Below are 17,919 nucleotides of genomic sequence, written 5' to 3'. Positions count from 1 at the left end.
CCACACCTCTCCCTCCCCCTGAAACCACAGCTGAGAGCTGCAGATTTGCCTCAGAGACACAGTAGGTAAATGTATCTATTATGTATATTATATATCGTGTCTAAAATCTGGGATTATCAATTGAACATCATGAGCAATTAACTCAAAAAGTGACTATGTGGTGATGCACACAGCTTCACTGCTTGGAACCCAACCAGATTTTGTATCTGGGGAACAAAATTAAATATTCTGTTAGCAGACTATTATTTACTAAATTAAATATTCCATTGAAGTCAACACATCACAGATTCTACGGAATCTTTTTGATGACAACATCCACAAGTTCTCACTTTGGGGTTAACAGATCTTTTTTGGGGGTTTTCAGTCCATAAAGCATTTCACACAATCCCAAACAGGATGAGGGTGGCAGGAACCTCCTAAGGGCCTCTTGTCCAACCTGCTCCTCAAGCAGGGTCACCCAGATGGGTTCCCAGGATCCGAAGGGATGGAGATTCCACAACCTCCAACAGTGCTGGGTGACCCTCATAGGGCAAAAGTGTTTCCTTTTGTGAGCAAACTACGAATGCATCCAAAGCTGGGCAGGTTTCCCTCTCAGGCACGTGTGGTTTATCCCAAGAGAGGCCTCAGGACCAGTTTTCCAAAGGAATTGAGCCAGCTGAGGTCAGCTTTGTCCCAGAGGGACACTCGCTGAGGAACAATCCTGAGAGAGACCAGAGGGCACCAAAAAACTTCTGAGCAACACCAGAAAGTTTCCAGTTTCCACTGGCTTCAGAAGAAGGTGACAAAAAAGGCACTGGGGGACACCAGACAAGCTGTGACAGTCCATGACCTCATACACAGCACAGTGTTCCTCAAAGATTTGAAATATGTCAAAGTTTTAAGTTCTCACCTGTTCTTTTATTCCTGTCCACATAACAATACTTGATTTCATAATCTTTAAACAAGTCGTGGATTTCCTGCAAGGGAAAAAGTACAAGCAACATCACATAAATAAGTCACCAAACCAAGCAAGTGGATAAATTCATCTTCATTTCAAACAAAACCCAAAAACTTTCCCAACAAACAGAAAATTTCACCATAGAAACACTATCAAATATTTGTTTTTAAAGAGTTGGTTACACTGCTGCAGCAATGTTTTTATCTCACATATAAAACTGGCTCGCTGAATTTGATTAATTTACTTTTCATTCTCTGGGGTCACATAAACACAAAAGGGCGTCCTGTAACTGTCTTTTGATAAAAACAAATAACATCACAGCTCATTAAATAGCAAAACCCTCTCCATTTCTCTGAAGTGCAACTGGCATAGCTAAAATACCACACAGACAAGGAACACTGGCAGCATCACATCACCAAATTTACCGAGGGCACAATGCTGCCCCAAAACCCACCAGTTGCTTTAGTCTCCTGCTCAAGTTCACTTTAATAGATTTTCACTCTTACTAATGGATATTCTTTCACCCAGCAGATAATTGTGGCCAGGTACCCCCTGGAAAGTATCCTCTATCAATTACTGTACAGCTGCTCAACAGAGAATCAATCCCAAGAGTGCTGTTTGCTCCCACTAATTAATGGGAAGAGACGAGGGGTGGTTAAGAGCAAGTCTAAGAGGAGTTTCCTACAGCTATTCCCAAAAAACCAAGGTGCACATGCTCCAAAAACCCCACAAATTATTGTCAGTTCAGTGATGAGAAAGCAGAGATGAACATTCACCACCCCAAGGGAAAACCAGGAGAAATAACCTGGATATTTACATTATTTTAGCTGGATAAATCCCATATACAAGAGTGCAAGATGATTTCTGCAAGCAAAATAATCAACCAGCTTCTTCTGAAAGTTTAATTGCAGATGATTTGCAGAAGCTGAGTGTAGCTGCCAGTTTGGAAATTCAATATATGAAGCCTAAAGGTTAATTGGGTTCTCTGTGAGGGGTATCAGGTGCACACCTTTTAGTCAAGAGAGCACCAATCTCTAGTTTCACTATTTAACAGCTGTCAAATACTGCATTAATAAAATATGGCAGCATTTCTCCAGCCATCACCCATCCTCGAATAAGGTGTGATAAAGATGGGGTTTCTGATATGCAAGATATCCCCAAAATTCAAGCCAGGTAGGAGATTTAAGTGTGGGCATCTTTCAAACAAGAATTAGGTGGCTCTTTCTCAGACATGAGAGACTGAAAAGACATTTTCTGTACAGTTTTGGCAGCTCAGTTGTGCTGGGCCACTGAAGACTCCAAAAAGTGGTTTCTGTCCCTCTCAGAAGAAGAGGGACATGTTTGCCCTTTTGATTCCCGGTATTATTTTACAAGAGCAACACTGAAAGTTTTATATGATGATTAGGTAGCAGGAAATAGGATTTCAAACAGCTCTGAACACTCTTTTGAAAGTCATCTGTGTATCAGATGATTCCACATGATTTCCCAGTAACTGCCTGAAACTTTGAGAGGAAAAACAGCCCCTGCTGAACACCTCTTTGGGAGATAATTATGAGATCTCATATAAAAAATGATGAGACTATAAGGGAGATTTACAACGAAGCCTGATTTAAGCAGAGAAATTTGGTAAAGATTTGAACACCAATTTCCACAGGTGGCTGCAAACACTGCCAGGTTTGTGCAAAGGGTTCTTCCAGGAAGGTTCTGGTTCTTGTGCTCTCATGGGCTCTTGGCAGGGCTGAGACCTTCACCTGTGGAACTGGGGTTGTGCTGAGTTTCTGTGAAACCATTTCTCACATAGCACCGCTGGTGAGGATTTACAAAGATAAAACACACCCTGCCAACTCTAGGAAAATGTGTACTCCTTTCAACCAAACAGCTGTAAATATCTGTGTGTTACACTGAGATTTGCTAAGCCAGGCATTTCTCTAAACTTCACCTCCAACATCTCCCAGCACTCGGATCTCCTTGGAAAGAAGGAACAGTGCTCCCATCGTGATGTCCCCAGCTTTGCTCCCCACAGCTCAGGGCAAGGACTCAGCTCTGCTCCCCGTGCTCCAAGCAGCTCTCCAGGACAGGGCCAGGAGGGAATGCTTGCTCTGGAGGAGAAGGGGGTCAGCCGAGTCAGGTAGATCCTCTGCTGTTAACTCGTGAGGAATGTAAGCAGAGGGATGTTTCCCTGAGAACAGCGGAAACAAACAGCGCCGGCCCCGCCCCGGGGAGCTCCTGCACCCCCAGCCCGGAGCAAACCCCGAGCACTGCCCTCAACTCCGAGCTGTAGTAAAGCAGGAGTAAACTCGGAGCGGTACCACACCTGAGTAGTGGCTGCCAGCCCCTGTGCCACTGCCTTCTCCACGCTCCAACAACCTGAACGTGCCAGTGACAAAACTGCTCCTCCTAAAGGGCTTTTTCCTCTTTAATAAATCAATTAATCTGTTAATCTACAAAAACTGACTGAAAACTCCCATAGTAATCTTCACTACATCCTATTAAACATCCTATAAACAACAGCAATATTTACCAACACGCTGAAGGCTCGAGTGTCACGCACTGGATAAAGTGGATTTTGACAATAAAAATATTAAGTAGTTCTGTCTGGTCCCTTCCAACCCAAATTATTCCAGGATTTTGTGCTCCTGGAACAGAAATACAACCAATAAAGTGTAGCTACCCTACAGCCCTTTAAAGCTTTAAAAGCAGATTATCTCAGCACCAGTACAAATTAAAATTTTAACTAGTAAATAATCGGTCATACATGAAAATTAGTAGAAAAAGCAAAGTCAAATATAATAGGGGGAGCTTAAGATAAATCACTCTTTAACCTTTAAAAAAGTGTATTATTTACTACTGTAAATATGGTCTTGAAATACTTCAGTTCTTGCTCTGTCTTCTCTTGGGTAGAAAAACTGGCAAACTGAGTTTTCAGCATTTATTATCAATTTGAGACTTGTACCTCTGAGACAGAAAGAATTCTTTAGAGAGGATCTTTGTGTTTAGTACCTGCATTGTTTTAAACACAAATGAGAAAGGAACTCATTCACAGGCACATTTATCAAATTAGTAAAGCTCAGTGTTTGATTTCTGATAAAAGCAGCTTTTCCTACCCTGACTCCCACAGTGCAAGGAAGAAAACATCCAAGAAGTTCTCATTACTCACCTGGAATACATAAAATATATATAATAATGTATATAAAACCTACAGCACACCAAACCCAAGCACTGCTCTCTCTCTAGATGTAAAACTAGATTTGATATTAAATGTAATAATTGTGCTATTCTGGCAGCAGATATTTAACAATTCTAAGGGTGCCTGGCCAGATTTCTGCAGTGAGCTTTAGGGAAGTCTCCAATATAAACATTCTCCAAGCCTGGTCTATAACTCGGCTCTCATAGAGCAGCTGAAGGCCTGAACTTCACATGAATATTCTTGAAATGTGAATCAATTAAGTTTAAAGTAGTTACTTGGCTAACCAAGAAGTTTTAAATCATCTCACAGCTGAAAAAGGCTTTGTTCCATTTGTGCAGGCAGGACAGGAAAAAGAGAACGTCTCAGGAAAAAAAAAAAAAGCTTTACATTTACAAAATTGTATAATGGGGTGTTCATTTGATTCCGATTTTTGACTGCTGAATTATTTGAGTTCATGACATGACACATGGATGTCACTGCAGATATTAAACAAACAATAAGTAGTAAACAAGAGAACATTGACACAGTTTAAATAATATGTTATTAAGGGGAAAACCCAGAGCTCTGTTGAAGAGCAAGTGCAACACTCAGCACCAACAAGAGGGTTAATAAAAATACAAAAGGACTGATGCCAAGTGCAATTTTAACCATCTTCTAATCAGATGTAGGAGGGCCTCAAAATTTCATTAATTGCTGGATAAATGTCCCAAAGAAGTAACATTTTGGGCAGACTGGGCTCACCACACCTCCTCCTTCCCAGTTTCCAAGTTAAAGTTCTCAGAGGAGCAGAGCTGGAGGATCAGGTGTGAGATGTGGCAGATGTTGACCTGCCCAGAACAGCGAGCACTGAGGTGTTTCCCAAAGCTCCTGCTCAGCTCATTCCCTCTTCATTTCCACAGCCCCAAACTAGGAAATCTGAAATGGATTCAAGCCTGTCACTTCAGGCCAAAAACTCCTTTTAGGGCAAACCTTTGTGTTTGGGAATTGATTCTCACTTGTGTAAGATCAGAGCTCTCAAAGATCTTTAGTGAAGTAATGTAAGAAAATGTGAAGACAGGAAAACAACAATTTCTCCGTGGAATGAATTTCCTCTGATCTTCCAGAGACTTTTGGGAGTGTTAGTAAGAGGACCTTTATGGGACTGGAAATTAATTCCATCATCCTGGGTATACTGGGTAGTGTGAGAGCTGAATTAAAGAGGGAGAAGACATAGAAAGAGGTAATTTGAGAGAGCAAGAGCTCAAAGCAAAAGAAAAGTAATAAAGAAAATTTTAAAATGTCCATCTTAAAGGCATGAGAGCTGTTCCCTGTCCACAATGTGCCTTTCATGTTCAGGCAGTGTGACAGAGGAGTCATGAAAACACAAAGGCCCTTCTACTTAAAGGTCTGGCATCCAACAGCTTGGAGAGAGCACTTCCTCAAATCATCACACCTCATTAGAGGCTTTCCATCAAACAAGGAAAAATTATGGCTAATCCAGGGAGAAAGGGAAAAAAAAATGCCACAGCCCCACCAGAAACAGCACCATGCTAAGGAGTGATTTGGCTTTTGATCAGGAACAGACAGCAGAGGAAAAAAAACTGAATGGGTCCATCAGGTTCCAAAATACCAAATAATTCCTTATCCCAGGTGGACTGTACCAGGTTTGTATCAACAGCTCAGTGTTTCATTGTCTGGATTCTGTCCCACCCCAGGAGAACCACGGGGTGTTAAAATAATTAACCAGCCCTACTTTGATGCATGTCCTACATTAAAGTAAAGCGTCCCCTCCACCAGGTTTATTTTGTAGAACTGTGACATTGTGGCATTCAGGGATAATCCATCCAAAAATGGTTGGGAGAAAGTGTATCTTCCACAGAATCTTCTATCTGCAAAGAGCCAACAGCTCTTACTGGGCAGCTGATCTTGGCACAGAACACTGGAGATCTGGCTACAAATCTCAGTAATGATGAGCAAAAAAAGATAAATAACCCCAGGTCTAATCTTCCCAGCAGGAAATCCATGGGACAGGAACTGGTATCCCATATCAGTCTGCTGATGGTGATGAGCCACTGCCCCTAGGGAAGTTCCTCAGCCATAAATAAGGAGCCACTCACAGTGAAAAAAACAAAACAAATTGGGGAAAACTAAAATCAATTCTTCTAATCCAATGGGGTACTTAGAGAAAAACTGTAAATGGTAAAAACCATTTTCCTGGTTTGGCATGGGACAGAACAAATTTTGTTCTTCCTGGTTCAGTGCTGTGTTTTGACTTTAGGATGAGAATAATGTTGCTAACACGGGGATGTTTCAGTTGTTGCCGAGACTCCTCTGAGCCAAGGACTTTGCAGCTGCCATGCACAGGTGCATGGAATGCCAGGAGGAGCAGAGCCAGGACAGCCTAAGGGATGCTCCACACCACAGAATGTCATGCCCACTACATAAACTGGGAGCAGTTTATCAGTCAGTGGCTGCTGAGCAACTCTACTGGGAACCACTTGTTTCTCTTGGCTTTAACTCCTTCTTAATACAATTAATATTAGTATTATATTAATTTTAGATATGCTTTGTTTTGCTTCAATAATTAAACTGTTCTTAACTCCCAAGTTTTACTTGGGATTCTCTTCAACACCAGAGCAGTGAAGAAGTGAAAAAATGGCTGTGTGGTGTTTATTTGCTGGCTGGGGTAAAACCAATGCAAACTCAAAATAAAACCTCCTGTTTAGTGAGGTACAACTTCACTTCCATTCTGCTCATCCTGAAGTTCTTGGCATCTGTTTAGCAGAAAAGGAGAGAGAAAGGTGGTATTTCCTTCCCTCCCTCTGCTCAGTTCCTCCTCCACTGGGAACAGTTTTGAGATTGTTTCAAGGACCTTCTGGTTGCAATTTTTGTTCTTACAACATCCCACAGGACCATGTCCCTTGCTGCTGGAATGGATGTTGGATCAGGGATGGTGGCTCAGGGATGGTGGATCAGGGATGGTGGCTCAGGGAGATGCACACACAACAAGGCAATCCAAGAGATCCCTGACCCACTGCCAAGCACTGATCATGATAAAAGGAATCAATCACTACAAGCAGGCTCACTTTTAAGTCTCTTGGCAAAGACTCCTCCTGCAAACATCAGTGTGACCACACCACCACATCAAAGGCTATTACTGCTAACGAGAACAGACTCACTAGCTGCTGTTCTTCAACAGGACTCCCACCAAGGGGACCATCTTACTGCAGAACATCCCACATCTCTGCCCTGCCCTCAGGAAGCCATAGAATGACTGCTCTAGCCCAGGACACTTTCCCACTCTGGCAAGCAGAACTGGAATTGGAGCAGAGTGGATCACTGCTCCAAGCTCATCCCAGTGAAGCTCCAGGGAGAAACAGGGAAGCCTCTCGTGATGCTGCTCCAGCCTCACTACTGAATTCTGCCTTTAAGGCACCATCACCGCTACAGAAATCAAAGATCTGATGATTTACAGAGGTCAGCAACAGCCTGTAGTCATTTCTAGGTCATTATCACAACACACATTTGATATTGTGCTAGAGGAATCCCATGAGGATGAATTTGGGGAACCACCTGGCAACTCTAGAGTTCAACATCGACCCACTTGCCAACTGAACAGCAAATGGAGACTCTGTCGTCACAAACAGTGAAGACGTCAACTGTTTACCGTGGATCTGCCACAAAAAAAAAATCCTTTCTCCATGGCTGCAGTGAGAGAACTGCCTGAAGAAACACTGATCCTGAAGGCATCTATTTGTAGGTTGAGCTCTGTTTGGTTTCTAAGACTGCAAACCTGCTTCTGCTTCAGAAACCTCATGGCCAAGGGACATTTCTTCTGTGGCCTCAAGAGTAATTTATGTTTTTAATTTAGTTTAACACAGGTGGGGCTCCAGAGGTAATTGAAGATTACAAGTACAATAATAAAGTTAATATGTAGCTACAACTGGCAGAGGAATTATATTCGTTATGTAACTTCATATTAAAAAAATGAAGTTTTTTCCTACTTTTCTGACAAAGCTGAGTATCTCCACCAATCTCTCTATCAGCAGAACAGTAATTTTTCACTTCAAAACTATTTTGGTAAATCTTGGCCTCACTCTTCACTTAACAACAAATGGCAGCAAAGCCAACACCCCAACGCTCAGAGATGAATAGTTACATTTATGAAAACCTATTCTGGGAGACTTGGCTGCATTTCAGGGATGTTCATCTCCCTCATGACAGTGAATAAGACTGGCCAGGTCAGAAACAGTTTATCTGATTTTACTTGGCTCACCAATTACTTCAAGGAGAAAACAGAAGACAAACCTGTGTTTACCATGGGTATTGTTAACTGGCAAGAAGAAACGTTAAATTTCATAGTAATTTTGGAAGTATACGACAGCCAAATACACAGGTAAACTCCACATGCCTGGCCACAAACATACTTCTGTCCAAAACTGCTCCAGGACAGAAACTTCCTCTCTGCAGCACAATTCTTTTGCCTTTGTTACCACCACCAGTAGCTCATCAATATTAAAAATTAAAATAACAGTCTGTAAAGCGCATTTTAGGATCTGTACATGGTGCTCAGGGCAACATTAGAACCCAACATATAGGAGAAAAAGGCATCTAAGTGCTGTTTTTAAGCCATCAAAATAGAAAGCCAAACTTCCAGAAAACTCCGTGGCTGCCAGACTTGACCTTAATGTTGGCATCTCCCTGTAGCACACTCTGGGTGAGCAAGCAACGCCAAACTTGAAAGTCTCCATGGAGGTAAATTCCCACATGGGAACTGATAAAAGACCTGCAGTGGGACACAACTGGAGTGTCAGAGAGTGCTCCTGTCCTGGCCATCCACAGCGAGCATCTGGTGACACACCAGCAAAGCCCCCTCTGTCAACACTGCCACTTCATGAAGATTAGCAACCCTCACCAAGCTGTGAGTTTGCTATTGATCAGCTCACCAGCTGCTATAAACAGAGGTGCCTAAAAAGCAGCCTAACAAAGCTGTCATCTCGAAACTTTTAACGTGCTAGAGCAGGGCCAGACACACCGAGAGGCACGGCGGACGCCAGAACAAAACAGCCAGAAGTGCAGCAGCCAGCTGGGTGCCGCGGCTCGGATTACTGCGAGAGCTCACAGAGCCTCTCCAAAATGAATAGTCCCCTTTTTCTGCCGGAGTTATGCAGAAATTGAGAGTCTGCACGTGCTGCTCTTACCCGCAGGTAGTGAAACCACCTGTGCTTGAGAGAGGGGGAGGCAGACGAGGAGCAGAGCAGAACAAAAGCCGCAGTTTCTGTTTTGTTTTTTTCATCCTCGTGCATCAAGTTGTGTGTTTGGAGCTGGTGAAGTGACTGTGCAGCTAAATCACCTCAGCATCTGACTCACAGCACTACTCGGTTGAAGAGTTCAGCGATCATCTCCTACCAACAGCAGCAATTCGAGCAGAATTTTCCTAAACCACCGTCAGACTGCGGAAAACCGCTTTCCCTCTCAACGTCTGGCTCACCTCACAATAAAAAAAAAAATTAAAAAAAAAAAAAAAAAAGCCAGTCTGGAAGCTTTTTCGCCCACATTTCTCACCGAAAGCGGCCGTGCTGCAGTGCCTTACCTGTAGGCACACAGGTGCCGCCTCTCCGCCGGTGCTCCCGTTACCCGCTCACCCCAGACCGAGACCCGCCTCGCTCCCTCACGCCCCGGGCCGCGACCCCGGCGTTCCCCGGGAAGTGGTGCCCGGCCATCCCGCCGTGGCGGCCGCTGAGGGCGCAGACGGGCGAGCCGGAACCGCTCTCCGCAGGTAACAAAGCCGCCCCCCAAGGCCGGCACCGAGCGGGGCAGCGCCGGGGGAAGGCAGCGCCCCGCGGCCGCCGAACCCCCCGGGGGACCCGGGGCTGCCCCGCGCCTCCCTCCCCGCTGCCGGCCCCCGCCTGAGGCGCGGGCGGGAGCGCGCCACGCCGCCGGGCGGCTGCGGGCAGCGCTGGCGGCCGTACCTGGCTGCTGCTCTCGGCCGGCAGGTTCCGCAGCAGGATCTTGCGGCGGTTGCCCAGCTCGCGGCGGGTGCTCGCCAGCCGCCTCGCCACCTCCTCGGCGCTCAGCGGCGGCGGCCCCCCCGCCCCCGCCGCGCCGCGCTCGGCTCCCGCCGCCATCTTGCAGCGCGCCGGGAAGCGCGGGGGGAGCGCGGCGCTGGGGCCGCGCCCGCCCTGCCCCGCCCGGGGGGAGCCTGAGGGAGCCCGGGGCCCGGCCCCTCACGGCCCCTCACGGCCCCTCACCGCAGCAGGCCCGCGGAGCCCCGCAGGGACACGGGGAAGCGGAGCAGGCTCGGGGCGGGCTCGGCGCTGCCCGTAACGGAGCTCCAGGGGGTGTGCGGGATGAACGGGAACGCAGCGGCAATTTCACAGAACGGGTCCAAGCGCCCTGCTCAGGCAGGGACATCCCAGAGCACATGGCACAGGATTGTGTCCAGACGGGTCTGGAATATCCCCAGTGAGGAGACTCCAGAGCCCTTCTGGACAATCTATCACCCGTACAGTGAAGAAGTTCTGCTTCCTGTACAGGGGGAATTGCTGAGATCAATCCCGTTCCTCTGGTGTCATTGCTGGGCCCCGGAGCAGAGCCTGGGCCCTGCTCTGCTCCTCCTGCACCCAGGGACAGCCAGGGACACCCAGGGACAGAGGGACAGCCAGGGCTGAGGGCCCCTCTCAGCTGGGGCTCCTCTCCAGGCTGAGCAGCCCCAGCTCCCTCAGCCTCTCCTGGGCACGGAGATGCTCCAGGCCCTTCCTCAGCTCAGGAGCTCCTGTCCCTGCTGTGCTGAGGATCCAGAGCTGGACACACACTCCAGAGGTGCCTCCAGGGCTGGGCACAGGGGCAGGATCCCTCCCTGAGCGGCTGGGAATGCTGTGCCCGAAGATCCCACTGGCCTCTTGTCCCCCAGGACTCTGCTGGCTTGGGGACAGCTCTTTGTCCACCAGCATCCTCAGGCCCTTCTCCTCACTTCATCCCCACAGAAATGCATCTCCAGACAGATTTTTGGGAAGGATTTGAGTGCTCTGGAGAAGAGTTTGGGTTCTCTTGTGAGGGGGATTGCCCCAGGATCCATGCTGATGGAAGCCAAGACCAGGGCACTGTCCCTCACCCAGCAGAAATCATTCCCCAGATCCCCATCAGTGCCACCTTCCTGGGATCCAGATCCACCTGGAGAGACTGAAATACAAAACAGCAACAAAATAAAGCAGATCCCACAGAATCCATTAGGCTGGAAAAGACCTCTGAGATCATCCTATAATCCCAAGTGAAGCCAAGAACTCCTCTGGAGATCAGCAGGTAAAATGGCCCAGAGTGGTCTTGTCCCATTTTTATTCCTCAGCAGGAATGTGGCAAACTAATTAAAATCCATGAAAATGGGGAAAACAGCACCTGGATGCTGTTCTGGTGACACGGGGGACAGGCACAGGGCTATGACCTGCCATAAAAAGGAGTCCAACATCACAACAGAAGGACAATATTTCACGGAATCTCTATAAAATAAATTTCCCCTTCCATGAAGTCTCTGTCCATGAAAACATTTCACTCAGTCAGCACATACTTTAAAAAAATAAAATAGGTTGTTCTCTTGGAAAATCCATTTTTCCTCTAGCATAGTTCCTTGCAATGTCATTTACAACACAGTAAATTTAGCTCTTAATGTTGTCAGCATTGCTATAAATGAGTGAAGAATAATTTAAATATTTGTAGCCATTTTTAGACACGAGACCAACCACAAATAACAGACAATAAAGAATCCAGACCTGAAACATAAAGAGTCTCAAAAAGGAAACTGGAAGAACTCTTGGAGTTAAATTTGGTGTATGTAACTATTCTTATCAAGAAAATCTAATTCTGATGGATAATTCTTGACCAGGTTCAAGGTGCCACTTTAATTATCAGTTACAGATTAAAAAACTCCACTAAATAAATTATTTTAGATATTGCTTTAGCCCAAACCAAAACAAGTAAAGAACGCAAAGTATCTCGGCCTTTCATTACTTCTAAAATGAATTTTAAAACTCCAGTAATCAAAGGGAGTTTTGGTTTATTATTTCAAAACTGACAGCTGACAAGTTTCTGTTCAAGGGCTCCCTTTCCCTATTTTTTTCTCAGACAGGTAATGCTCCTCCTTTTTCAATATTTGCATTATTTTTAATAAATAAAATAATTGGAAATGAGAGGTGTGAAGGGTTCATCAATTATGGGATGTAAATAATTCTGGGATCATGAAAAAGGAATGCTTTTCTCCTAGGAAGACTGAAAAATGTAGTATCTCCTCAAAAATTATCACCAGATCAAGCTGTTACAGCAGAAATTATGGATCTGCTCAAACATCATAAAATTTAGTGATGCTAATGAAGGAATTCAAGCAGAGTAATTAATTTTACCATTAATTTTCCAGTTTGAAGGTGGACACTGCTTCACCTGGAACCAATGCTCATTAATTCTACCTACAGTGATTACCTCCTCAAAAATTGCCTTTTTCTGGTCTTTTTTTGATGGGCTGCAGGTATCCCTGGATCTGAGTCATTCAAATTTAAAGTCCATTGCTGAAAGAACTCAGAAATGAATAGTTTGATATTAATGGCACAAACAAAATTCCTGCAGTTAATAGCACCAGAGAAACTCTAGAAAATAGGAATATATTCCAAGAATATATAAAATATCAGAGAAATATAAGTTGTTTTTTCTTGGTTAGAGATAGATATTTAAAATATTGTATTTTGTAGGTCAAAGTATTTATCTTTTCCCCCCAGTGCTCATGTCCAGGTGATATCAGCCTCCCAAAAAAAGAGCTGTTCCAGGAGGAAGAGGATGCTGAGCCAAGGCATGCAAGTATTTCCTTAAGGAATTTCCTCCTGTTGATTACAGTTTTCCATGAAATATTTACATGGCTACAGCTTCAGTTGTGCTGCTGCCCTGATGCCGTCACACTGATAAACCACTTTGTAATGATTAAATTTAGTTCATTAAATTCCTTGCTAATTAAGAGTCATGTACCCAACCCCAGCAGTTGCATTTGTAGCTCTCCTAAAAAGATAATTTCCCTCTGCTTCTGCTGCTTTGAAGTCATACCAGTCATCTATATATTATAATTTTTATGGAATGAGTGTGAATTAGAATTGCAATTCCAAGCATTCTTTTGGAACTACAGGTGCAGTCTGGCATCATTGTCCAGGCTGGGCTGGCAGGAGATGTTCCTGCCCATGGCAGGGTGGAATGAAATGGGATTTAAGGTCCCTCCCAACCCAAAACAGTCCAGGATTCTGGGATTTTCTGCGATTCTACATCCAAAAGTACAAACAAATTCTTATCTGTGAAAGCCAAGACTGAGAACATCTGCTGGATACAAGACCCACCTGATATTCCCAGGGATTTGAGGTACTGGGAATGTATCCATGAGCTCTTTAGGTAAGCGATGGCTTAATGAGAAATTAAACAATTAAATATTTCCTGCAGGGGGGCGTGGAACCCATCAGCTGCTGCTTATTCCATAAAAATAAATAAAATAAATAAAAATAATGGATTCCCATCACCACTTCAGGTCAACAACACAAACAATGCCATTCCCTTTTGTCCCTGCTCCAGCTGCTCCTGTTTCATTAAGACACTGAGATTTTCAATCTGAAAGATGCAAATCTCATTTTCAACACCAATAATTAGTTTGGTGATGATCACCCACATCACCTCACGACACAAACTGCATCCAAAATACACCAGAGGTGCCAAAAGGAGTTCCTTCATCCTTTTTTCCCTACAAATTCCAATACTTTTGGCATTCTCAGTGCGCCATTCCATGACATGCCCAAACTTGGGATGTTTCTTTACTCCTGCTCTTCCATCCTGGCACAAAAACTCTTTGCTAAACATTTGAAGCGGAACCTGCTGGCCGTGAATTTGCTGCTCCCGAGTTTGGGAATGATGGATTATCTCAGGATCAGCCTGGTACAGAGCAGCTTCTCCTTGCTTCCACTCTTTTAACTCAGGGAGAGTCCAGAGCTGTGACTTACAAAGTAACTCCAGCAAGGAAATCATGACTGGGCTCTGCTGTCAGGGGCTATTTTGAGACCTGTGGTCTCTCTCTGCAGAATTTCAAACCTTTGTTGCTCCATGCATCGTTGGCAGAGCTGTGGGGTTGTGTTTAAAGGCAGCAAAAACAAAATAAAATAAATAAAAAAAGAATAAATCTTAAAATAAACACCACAAAGCAAAGCCAAGTTCTTGAATAATAACTGAGAACAAAGGAAAGTGAGATCAAACAAATACAATTCTCCTCAATAAATGGCCCAGATATTCAGAGCAGCACTTTGTCCTGAATCGGTGCCCTCCCTGCTTAAAATCACCATTCTTCCCACACAGGCTTTACTTTTCCTCATTCAGCTTCAAATTTAGTTATTAGTTATTGGCACCACGTGCATTTTGGCAATTTTAGTATTAAAAAAACATCCAAATGTTCCTTGGATTCCTGGCAAAAGCAGGTCCAGCCCCACATTCCTACCAGGAGTGTTTTTATTGGCCAGCCCATGAATGTGCTGCACATGGGAATTCCAAAAAATTCAGTCTCAGATTCCCTAAAAGCACCAATTTTCTAGGAACTGGAAACTGAGAATTCACAGGGAATTGCAAAATCATTTACCACCAAAAAATAGGGAAATCACAATGCATTCCATAGGGTAAATCCATACATCTCTATTACTGCTCCTTGGGTCTGGCTAATTAAAAACCTGGAGGAAATTCGTTGTAATTAACTGAGGAGCTGGGATGGAGCAGGAGGGAGCAGGCATGGGACCAGCAATTTGTTTGGAGAAGATAAACCCATCCATGATTTCTCCCTGCCAGCAGAGCCTGGAATTTCCCCCCAAACAATATTTTGTCCTTAAAAACTTGTTACAAGTGGGAAAACAAAACTTGTTCAAGGTGGAAAACTGGTCTAAAGGAGGTAACACAAGAGAAACATTCCCAAGAAAATGATGAGGCTTTCAAATGTTCTGCTGTGCAGTTCCAAAAGGTTTCCATAGGAACTGTCACCCAACGTGCTGTGCCTGATTTCTCCATGTTCAGAGTGAAAAAATTCCATCCCCTTCCTGGTTTTCTAGGTTCCCTGGCTGAGATTTTTTTTTTGCCTTCTGGAGATTTCCTAGGTCCAGATGTAACAAAAATAAACTATTAAGGAGGCTGTTATTATTATTATTATTATTTTGCAGCAATTAGATCATGTCAATTACTCAGCCTTTAACCCTGCATGTGATTTGCATGAATTATGCCAAGAGAATGGATATTAGGAGCAACTTCATGCAAGTGTCAGAATGTTGGAGAAGTGAAAAGGAGGATATTAAACTCTCTGACTGCATTCCCAGTTTCCTGCTGCTGGTGCCAGCCCATCTCAGGGTGTCTGCCCAATTTCATTACCTCGGTGCAATGGAAGAGTTTTAAAATTGGAAAAATCCAGCAGTGTTGGCCTAACTGAAGTCTGGCCAAACCTGGAGGGCTGATGGTTCACCTGGATTTTAGGAAAGACCACCAGTTTTGTCAGGACCTTGCCAACACCTTCCTGCACATTTTTTTTCCTGCCAAGTGCCTGTGGAAAGTGCTGACTTGGCAGTTTTGGAGGCTGTTCCCTTTCTCCATGGAGTTGTTCCAGAGGCAGATGAAGGTGGGGTGGAAGGATTCCTTCAGCCCTGTGACCTTGGCCAGCAGATTCCCTTCCCTGCTGTCACTGCTGTTTTCCCAGGAGAGGCAATCCCAGCCACTTGACCTGGTGGATTTGCCAGCTCCAAAAAACCTCCAACAAACCAGAGCAAACCAGGATTGCTCCTTCCCAGGGACAGAAACGAGCCCAGGGATCATTTTTTCCACAGGATTTAGAAAGAGGCCACTCTGAGCTGAAGAAAACCTCCAGATCCAAGACACGTTCTGCCTCTGCCATCACATTCCCGCTCCTCCTCTCCCAAAGGGGTTTCAGCGATCCCATGGGATCTTCTCCCGAGGAGGAACCAGCAGTCTGAGCAAGGGCTGGCACTCACCCCAGCTGTGTCTGGCACCTCACTAACGAGGCAGGGCTTGGAGAACTTCACTCTTGGACTGCAGTGTCCAAATTCCACCGCAGCCTTGGCTCCGGGAATGCCGGCCCTTCTGGGCCAAGGTCCTTCCGTGCTCAGCTCGGAGCACAAAGCACAAAATCATCACCTCTCATCAGCCCAAGGGCTGCCAGGCAGGAATATCAAATATTCCGTGGCACTGATGCTCCTTTTCCCCACTTAGGCTCCCTGGCAAAGGGGGGTTTGTACAGCAAAACAATCCAATGGTTCCCCAGTTAACTGCTGCAGGAATTAATATTCCAAACATCGCTGACAGCCCAGAGCAGGCTCCTTTGAAAAGCCCAGCCATAGCTGGGAATCTCTTTTACAAACAACTGAAATGGGCAGCCAAGAGCTGGGAACGCTGCAAATTAATCTTGGAACTCACCAACAGCCTTTTGGATTACCTGCACTCTCTTAGATCCAGGACTTCTGCATCCTAGTTTTTTCTCCTTTTCCGTATTTGCTGCCAGCTTGCTCCCATAGTTTTATCCCTGACAAATCCACTTTCTGTCCTCTTGCCCATTTCTGGGTCACTTGACAGAATAAAGCCTTTGAGAGATCTCCCTTTGCCCAGTTATAGTCACAAGTCCTGCTGCATGTGAATGTCTCCCGAATTCCCATCCATCCTCCCTTCCCTGCCCTTGCCAAGGGCAAGGATAAAGATAATATTTCATGGCTTAAGTGGCCTTATAAAATGTTCATGGGTAAATTGTACCAGGCCTTGCAAATCACACTTTTTAGCCAGGCAATAGCATAAATAAATTAAAAAAAAAAAATCTTAATGCATTTTCAATCAATATATTCTGCTCATAAAAATGCTTCTCCATGGTTCCTTGGATAGAGGAAAATCCATACACTTGGCAAATCTCAAACACCCCAAGCATCGAGTCAGTTTAACATTCATGAACACAAACTAAAGGCAATGCTCATTTTCACTTTAAAAGAACATTTTTTGTTGTTGGGAGAATGAAAGAAAACCTACAGAAAATTAAAACTATGTTTGGAAAATGAAGTAAGTGGAAAATTAATGGCCATAAAGTATTATCAATTCTAGGGAAGGAGGATCCAGGGTGTAACTGCTCCTTTTATGATCTTGCTCCTCAGTCAACACAGTAAAATAATTCTGGGGAGGGAAGGCCATGGCACAACTCAAGGCAATAAAAATGAAGAGCTCTCATGCAGCTCCTGCCAAACCCCAATCACATCCATTATCAGCAGTGCTATCTTCCCCAGCATCCCATTTATTCCTGCTGGGACAAGGTCAGTGCCAGCACTGGGAGCTGGGATTTGACACACCTGGAAATCAGAGTTTTCCCTGTGATTACTTTTCACCAGCAAGAGCTCGGGCTCTCCCCATCACTTCAAGTTAAGCAAGGTTATGCAGACCCCTCAAATCAAGAACAGTTTGTATGTCCCAGGAGAAAAGAGGTGAAACAGCAGCGAGGAGAAGCTCTTGAAAAGTTTTTAAGGCAGAAGGAAAAGACTGCTGGATTTCCCAGAGCTGTTCCAAGAGGTTCTGGAAGCTCCTGTGTTCCTGGCAGAGCTGCAAGAGAAGCCTGCAAGCACCTTCTGCTAGCAGGGAAGGTGAGGAAACACCAAAAAAACCTCTCCCCTGAAGTGATGTTGGAGTTCAAGTGATGAACATGATGACTTTTTCCAATTTACGTGGCTGTTAATGATATTTCTGACACATTTTATCAAAAATGGTTTGTCCCACAGTACCCAAGCAC

The 17,919-nt window shown here is 44.8% G+C and overlaps 1 protein-coding gene across 5 annotated transcripts in view; it reads right to left on the bottom strand.

Moving 5' to 3' along the window:
• RAVER2 (ribonucleoprotein, PTB binding 2) overlaps positions 1 to 10,231 on the bottom strand; it is a 28,316-nt gene extending 18,085 nt beyond the window's left edge. For 4 of the 5 annotated variants that reach the window (XM_088060722.1, XM_088060725.1, XM_088060723.1 and 1 more), the window contains exons 1-2: positions 9,305 to 9,412; positions 890 to 956 (exon numbers count right to left, since the gene is read on the bottom strand). In XM_088060722.1, coding sequence (XP_087916848.1) covers positions 890 to 956; positions 9,305 to 9,409 — 172 coding nt within the window. In that variant the 5' untranslated portion in view covers positions 9,410 to 9,412. Of the gene's footprint in view, positions 1 to 889; positions 957 to 9,304; positions 9,413 to 10,075 lie in introns of those variants that run through there. The other variant, XM_014250594.2, reaches the window with a different exon arrangement.
• Positions 10,232 to 17,919: the final 7,688 nt, after the last annotated feature.

The sequence above is a fragment of the Pseudopodoces humilis genome, chromosome 10, assembly GCF_049639895.1.
Source record: "Pseudopodoces humilis isolate 2021_Gansu_Grassland_sample_001 chromosome 10, ASM4963989v1, whole genome shotgun sequence".
Classification (NCBI taxonomy): domain Eukaryota; kingdom Metazoa; phylum Chordata; class Aves; order Passeriformes; family Paridae; genus Pseudopodoces; species Pseudopodoces humilis.
The sequence above is the reverse complement of the archived record's forward strand: the minus strand, read 5'-3'. Positions and strand labels throughout refer to the sequence as shown.